Genomic DNA, 7378 nt, shown 5'->3' with positions numbered 1-7378 from the left:
TCAATTTAAATGTTAATTCAGTAACTGAATTAATCACCAAGGGGCCAAGCCCAGCCCGTGTGGGCTGTTCCTGGGCTGGGCTCCCTGGAGCCTGTCCCTCCTGGATTCGCCCTGCTCGGATGCTCCTTGCTGGGGGAGGGATGGCTGGGACCCATCCTGCCCAAGCAGAGCAGCACTCCTGAGGCTGGGCAGCCCGGACAATTAGGAGTGATGAGGACCATCTAAAAATAGGGATTTGTAAATGTCAGGCTGGCGAGTGGCTGGGCACGTGCCGGGAGGACGGAGCAGCTCCGTGGGCTGCTGTGCCCGAGTGTCCTTAGGCAGGACAGGAGCTGCTCTGCTCTGCCCTGGGGTGATCCTGGCTCCCTGGGAGCTCCCCAAACCCCAGAACTGGCTGGTGTGGATCAGCCAGCACCAGAGGCGTTTTCTGGCTGCTGTATCCTGACAGGAGCTGCAGAGGATCCCAGCTCTGCCCCGGGTGGGGACACCAGGCCCTCAGCACAGGTTATTTCCCACTGGCTTTTGATGGGAACAAACGTCAGCGAAGGCCTGAGGCCCCATGGATGATCCCAGCCCCAGGATCTGGGTGCTGCGCTGCCAAAACCACCTCAGAGATGTTCAGTCCCCCTCTCTGTGCGATGATGGGAGCCTGCTGGCACAGGGACACCCAGCAGATGTCATCCCCTCCATCTCCGCCACCCCTGCCAGCTTCTCCCTCATCCCCAGAATCCCACCTGTCCCCAGCGTGCCAAAAACTTGCTTAAAACAGCTGGGAACAGAGGTTTATGTGGAAAAATAATCCAGATTGGGGCAGATTAGTGGAAACACATCCTTCCCCATCTGCCTGAGCACTGCTGTGCCAGCTCCCTGAGGGGCTGCCCAGAGCTGGGCTTGGGGAAAACACACAGGGACTCCAACCTGCCCAAGCTGAGTGTCCCCAGCCCCTGTCCCTCAGGAGGAGTCCCTGATCCCTGGTGGTGTCACCTCCAGCCCCTCCTTGCTGCTGGACAGATCTGTGCTCAGCAAGGAATGCTCATCTTCCAGAAACATCCCGACCTGGCTAATTAGAAACATCCCTAGCTAAACAGGAGAAATCCTTACTGACAATCCCCCCTTCTTTGGCAGGGCACAGGAGCCACCCCTCCACCAGAGGAAGGACAAACAGAGCCCTGTCCTGGGTGTGGTGGTCCCGAGCCACCAGCGTTTCAAGTGAACCCTGCTGAGGACTGAAATCCATTTCTGTGGGGTTTTTCCCCTGTGCAAACCCTTCCCTGCTCTCAGGAACTCCACCCTGTTTGCTTTGTGCCTCATTTCCCCAAGGTATGAGGGTGGCATCCTTGTCTTGCTTTTCCTAACGGAATCAATGAAAAGCAGAGGGTATTTTTCCTGCCTCCGAAGGTTTGGGTTAATTTGTGATAATGGAGCAGGGAATTTGAGAACTAAGATCCTGGTGTGTAGGCTGTGAGGGGTGAAGTTGCTTGGGGAGAATTAATTATCATTAATTCTGTGTGCTCCTGTAAGGACGAGGCAGCTCGTGGCTGGTTTTCTTCCCTGCCCCAGTGCAGGAGCCCCACAGCCCTGTGCTCAGCGAGGACAAGGGTGCTGCTCCAGCCCAGCTACTTCTCCTGGATAAATCCAGCTGCTGTCACCACGCTGGGAGTTTTGGGCTTTTCTGAACTAAAGAACCACACTCAGCCTCTTTCCTGCAGCCCTGGGCACCTTGGGCCACCAGGGGATACCCTGGCGTGGTGACAGGAGCACCTGAACACCCCAGGAGGTTCTGGGGGCAGCCAGGGCTGCCCACCCACACCCCCCTGCCCAGCCAAACCTTCCTGCCTGCCCGCTGGATCGGCCCAGGGAACACCCGAGCTTTGGAAAACAAGAAGGAAAAGCAGATCTCAAAGCCTGTGCTGGTTGCAAAGCACTTGGTGGCATTTCAGATGCAGGGCATATAAATAGACATTTTTTGGCGTTTCTCCCCCCTCTGTTTTGGTGATGAGGCACTGCAGGGGGCTCTGAGCATGCTTTGCTTGGTTCCTATCACAGATGCTGTTTCTACCCTGCATTTCCCTCGGCTCCAGCAGCTGCTGGGGTGACTTTGTGCTCAGGCAGCAGCTCCTGCCACGGGCTCGGGACACTGGGAGGGTCCCCATTCCTTCATGGAAAGGGACTGCATGGCAGCTGGGGCTCTCCAAACACGGGGCTGTCTTTGAGAGCCCAAAAAGCACATTTTGAGTCTCAGCTCAGTGACAATGCCTTAATCCAGGGGTTCCCTACTCCTGCTCCTTTGCCACGTGTGGGGTATGTGCTGTACAGAATAATATTGATGCTAACAAGCCACAGGAACTGTGCTCCCACAGCTTTAGCTTTATCCACCCCCATCCTACCCCTGCATGTCGCCTGGGGGATTTTGGCATCCCTGGAGGGGCCTCACTGCACCCAGTTTGGAGGGCCAGGATGGTCTGAACCTTTTGGTGCCAAAAGGAGATGTGTCCTCATCCCTGGGCCCCAAAAGCCACCACCTCCCTCCCTCTGGCCTCAGGAAAAGCTGGAGACACCAGCCACCCGTTCAGAGAAATGGCTTTGGGGTCAGGGAGTGTTTGGCCACTTCTCATTTTGCTTGGGGGCGATTTCCTTCCTGTTATCTATTGCAGGAGCCTGGCGCCTGCTGCCAGACTGTTCCCTGCTCCAACATCCCCCTTCTCCTGCTTCCTCCGGGCTTCTCCCTGCTCCAGCACCCCCCTTCTCCTGCTTCCTCCGGGCTTCTCCCTGCTCCAACACTTCCCTTCTGCCCACAGAGCCCTCCAGCTCCTCCCTGCACCGTGCTCACCCTGGCCAGGGCTCCCCATCTCTGTCCCCATGAACGGATGCTGGAGGCACAGCTGGGTGTGCTCTGCCAGATGTGCAAACCCACCCCGCTGCCCCTTCCTTCGCTCAGGGCTGCCCTGGGGTGGGAAAGGGAGGGAGGAGGTGGGGAAGTGGTGAAGGTGGAGGCAGGCTGAGACGTGTCCCCTTGTAGCTGACTGCACGGAGTGACAAGGTGGCACCGGAGCCTACAAGCTCCTACAATGGGGGAAAACCTCAGGAAAAGGTCCTCGAAATGCAACAAGTTTCACAAGGAGCTGAGCCGCGGGGATCTCAGCGTTCCCCAGGAGCCAGGACGGAGTGGGGAGCCAGCTCCCTGCTCAGCAGGACCAGCTCAGAACATCCAGGAAAATCATTGTGATTCCCAGTGCTGTATCCCGGCTCGAACACAGCCCAGCCGCGGGCTCTGCTCCCGCTCTCCTTTCCCAGCCGACCCGGCTCGATGCCGGGATTTGAAGGGCAGGAATTTCAAAGGGGAAACACGCAAAGGACCCTGCATCCCTCCCGGAGCCTCCAGGCGTGCCCGGCATGGAAACAACCGCGCTCCCCACCTGGCAGCTGAGGGCACACGCACCGGAGGAACTCGACTCCCGGAGAACTCTCCCTTCAGAGCTGCTCCCGAGCATCCCCGGGATGCTGTGCCGGCACAGCTCCAGCCTCCCGCTGCGGGGAAAGGCAAACGCGGACGCCTCAAAACGCAACGCCCCGGTTTCCATCGCGGAGCTCGGCGTTTTCATATGCCGCGTTCCGAAAGCTGCAGATTCCCTGGGGAATCCCGCACCGCAGCCGGGGATGCTCAGCGCCCCGGCACCTCGTGAATCAGGCAGCAAACCGCCCGGGAGAGAAAAATTGCTTTGGGAAACTGTTACCTGGACAATCTTCCCGAGCCCCCGTGCCGCTGCCAGGGAAGGATCAGGACTGGCAGTAACTTCGCCTCAGCCGCGGGGATATTCGGAAATCGAGTGCAAGGAGCCTTACAGAAAATAGACGATGGAGCGGGTGCAGCTTTCGATATATTTGCTCTAGGATATAGTAACAGGCACTAAAGCAAACACGGGCGGGGGGATTAGGGCGGGCGCTTCTGCTTGGCTCGTTTTAAATGACAAAGTGCCGAGACAGCCGGGTCTACGCTACACTCTAGAGTCAAAGGGCTGCCCCGCGTGCCCCGGGGAACATGCACGCAGCCGGCGGAGGCGTTTCCTACAGCCGCATCTCGCCTGGTGCCTAGAACGAGCTGGAAATGTCACTGAACAAAAACCTCACGGATAAACGGGCTCGCAAAAGCACGTCGCCTCCCGGGGGGGGGGGGGGGGCAGCTGGACGTGCTCTCCTCTTTGCAGCAAAAAGGGAAAAAAAACAAAAAAAAACCCAAAGAAAATCAAGTTTAACTTTGCGCCTGTCCAATAGAAATCTAATAGGAAAGAGTACATGGTCAGAGTCAAGTGGAGGCTCCGGGAACGTCCAGGAGGGCAGTTCCAGGTACCGCCGGGCTGCGCCAAGCACACACACCGGCGTGTCAGCGAGCTGCAGGGACCGGCCCGGGAGCTCCCCGGTGCTCCGGGCGCGCTCCCCGCCGCAGCACACGGCGATGGGAACGCGGCGGGCGGCAGCGGGCGCGGCCGGGGAGCCGCTCCGCAGCGCTCCCGGGAGGCTCGCCCCGCTCCTCACGGATCTGAGGCCGGGCCGGGCGCGGGTGCGCGGTCAGAGGCCGGGCGTGCCGGCGCAGCGCGGCTCGGCGTCCTGCTCGTAGCGGTAGTGGTAGCCCTCCATCTGGTCGCGGCAGGCCTCGCGCAGGTTGTGCAGCCAGCGCTTGATGCCGCGCCGGTTCAGGTAGAGCACCATGAGGAAGACGACGCCGATGAGGGCCAGCACGATGCCGAAGAAGACGTAGGAGGCGGTCTCCAGCTCGCCGGGCTCGCCGCCGCCGCAGGCCAGCGCCTCGGGCCGCAGGCGGAGCAGCGCCGTGCCGCGCAGCGCCGGCGGCCCCGCGCAGCGCAGGCTCCGCGCGTCGAGCACGCGGTTGGCGGCGGCGCGCAGCCAGGCCAGGAAGGGCCGCAGGCCGCAGTCGCAGCTCAGCGGGTTGGAGCCCAGGCTGAGGCGCAGCCCGCGCAGCTCGGGCGCGTCCAGGCTGCGCAGCTCGGCGGCCGCCAGCCGCTGCAGCGAGTTGTTGCGCAGGTCCAGCTCCTCCAGGCCGGGCGGCAGCAGCGCGGCCGGCAGCGCCCGCAGCGCGTTGCCCGCCAGCTCCAGGCGCCGCAGGCTGAGGTTGCGCAGGGCCAGGGCGAGCTGCTCCTCGAGCGGGGCCGCCAGCAGCGCCTGGTTCAGCTGCAGCGTGCGCAGCAGCGGCGCCCCGGCGAAGGCGCCGGCGGCCACCGAGAGCAGCGGGTTGTGGCTCAGGTCGAGGGTGCGCAGGGCGGGCAGGCCCTGCAGCGCCATGTCCTCGACGGTGTGGATGTTGTCGTGGCGCAGGCGGAGCAGGCGGAGGTCGCGCAGCGGGCGGGCGGCGAAGGCGGCGCGGGGCAGCACGCTCAGGTTGCTGCCGGCGATGCTGAGGTTCTGCGCGGCGGCCGGCAGCTCCCGCGGCGGCTCCCGCAGCCGCTCGTAGCGGCACTGCACCAGCTCCGGGGTGGCCACGCAGTAGCAGGCGGAGGGGCAGGCGGCGGGGGCGGCGGCGGGCGGCACGGCCAGCGGCAGCAGGGCGAGCCCCAGCCAGGGCAGCCAGCGCCCGCCGCCCGCCGCCCGCGCCTGCCTGCGGGCCATGCTGCCCGCGGGGGCATCCAGCGGCGCCGGCCGGGCTCGGGGGTCGCGCCTGCCTCGCCGCAGCCCCCCCGGGGCCGAGCTGCCTCCGGCGCCGCGCCCGCACACGGCGGCTCTGCCGGCAGCGCCCGGCGCGCCGCTGCCCAAATCGGGCCGGGGGGGGTGGAAGGGGAGGAGAGCGAGGAGGAGGAGAAGGAGGAGGAGGAAGAGAAGGGGACAGGTTGGGGCTGCCCGGCGCTGCGCGGTGGGCTGGGGAGCGCCGGAGCGGGCGGCGGCCGTCGGGGGGAGCCGAGCCGGGCTGGGCTGAGCCGGGCTCGGCACCGAGCCCCCGCCGCCGCGGGGTCCCCGGGGCTGGACGGGGCTGCCCGAGGAGGGATTAGCAGATGCCGCGGTCCCCGCCAAGCCCGCGGAGGATTTGGAGGCTGTCCCGGTCCCTTGCCAGCCAGGTGGGCGCTGGGGGCTGCTGCGGGGTGCCCCCCAGCCCTGGGGAGGGAATGGGGGCTGTCACGGGGGCTTTCCACCCCAGGGAGGATTCGGGGAATTACCTCCCACCCCTTCCATTCCAGGGGGGAGCTGGGGGGTTGTCTCAGCTCGCCTCCAGCCGCGGAGGATCTGCGGGCTGTCCCACTCCCCTTCCAGCCCCGGTCGCCATTCCCCGACCTTCCCCGCAAGCCGGACACCACGCAGCATCCCCGAGCATCGCCCGGTTATCTCCCCTGCTTCCAAGCCTGCTTGGTCCCCACCGGCATCCCGCGGCTGCCCAGGGCTGGGGACACAGGGGGATCACAAACCCCAGGGCACAGAGGGTGGTGTTGGGGTTTTTGGGTGCCGGAGCGATGCACAGCCAGGGGCTGGGAGCGCTGTGTTCACAGCCAGATGCAGCAGCAGCAGCTGGATCCCCTTCAGTGCCTAAATACCTCCATGGACCTGAGCTGGGCTCGCATTAAATAAACCTCAGCCTGGGCACACAGAGTCCCGGAATGGTTTGGGTTGGAAGGGACCTTGAAGTGCATCCAGTGCCACCCCCTGCCATGGCAGGGACACCTTCCACTGTGCCAGGCTGCTCCAAGCCCCGTCCAGCCTGGCCGTGGGCACTGCCAGGGATGGGGGCAGCGTGGATCTTGATTTTTCTCCTCCTCCCTGTCCTTATCTCTCATCCTGACCTTTTCCCCTCTTATTTGGGCTCCTTTCCCCAGAAGCTCTCCTGAATTTTGCAGGGACCAGGTGAATTTTGGATGCTGCTGTGACTGGGTGGCGTGAGCTGCTGCTGACCACCCTGTGCTGCACCCCCAGAAATTGGGCAAACTCCGTATTTAAAGCGGCAGTGTCTTAACAGTGGCCAGAGAAATCAGGGAAGCTCGTGGAAGGGTCGGGGAGAGAAGCAGACCTGGGAACGTGCCAGAGGTAACTGTGTGCCATCACATGCTGAGGTGTGGGGCAGCATCCACGGCGGGTGGGTGGGGAGAGCCAGGTGTGCAGTGGGTCGTGCTGAGCCAGCACTGCAGCACTCCCAGGTGGAGCCTCCTCCCTCCCAAAATAGCACTTTGCAGCCCATTTATCACGTTTAATTGCTATATATAAAGAGTTGATAGCAGGAGGCAGCGGGTGGGTGAGGTCAGGCCGGGTGAAGCAGGTCCTGGCGAGTCTTGCCAGCCGGGCTGTGAGGATCCCAGCACCTCTCAGTCCTTCCCCGGGCTCCTCGGACAAGGAGCTGCCACGGGAAAAGGCAGGCACCTTCACTCCCGGTCCAAAAGCCATA

At 63.3% G+C, this 7378-nt stretch overlaps 1 protein-coding gene across 1 annotated transcript; it reads right to left on the bottom strand.

Annotated features, from left to right (window-relative positions):
* Nucleotides 1–4430: 4430 nt before the first annotated feature.
* TPBGL (trophoblast glycoprotein like) lies at nucleotides 4431–5762 on the bottom strand. The gene has a single exon (XM_064411200.1). The coding sequence runs from the start codon at nucleotides 5620–5622 to the stop codon at nucleotides 4567–4569; it is 1056 nt and encodes a 351-aa protein (XP_064267270.1). The 5' UTR covers nucleotides 5623–5762; the 3' UTR covers nucleotides 4431–4566.
* Between the last annotated feature and the right edge of the window lie 1616 nt (nucleotides 5763–7378).

Source organism: Passer domesticus, chromosome 2, assembly GCF_036417665.1.
Source record: "Passer domesticus isolate bPasDom1 chromosome 2, bPasDom1.hap1, whole genome shotgun sequence".
In the NCBI taxonomy this organism is placed as follows: domain Eukaryota; kingdom Metazoa; phylum Chordata; class Aves; order Passeriformes; family Passeridae; genus Passer; species Passer domesticus.
This window is presented reverse-complemented; position numbering and strand designations above follow the sequence as displayed.

Excerpts from the sequence above, each read along its gene's own strand:
- TPBGL (XM_064411200.1), bottom strand. The coding sequence starts at position 5,622 with ATGGCCCGCAGGCAGGCGCGGGCGGCGGGCGGCGGGCGCTGGCTGCCC.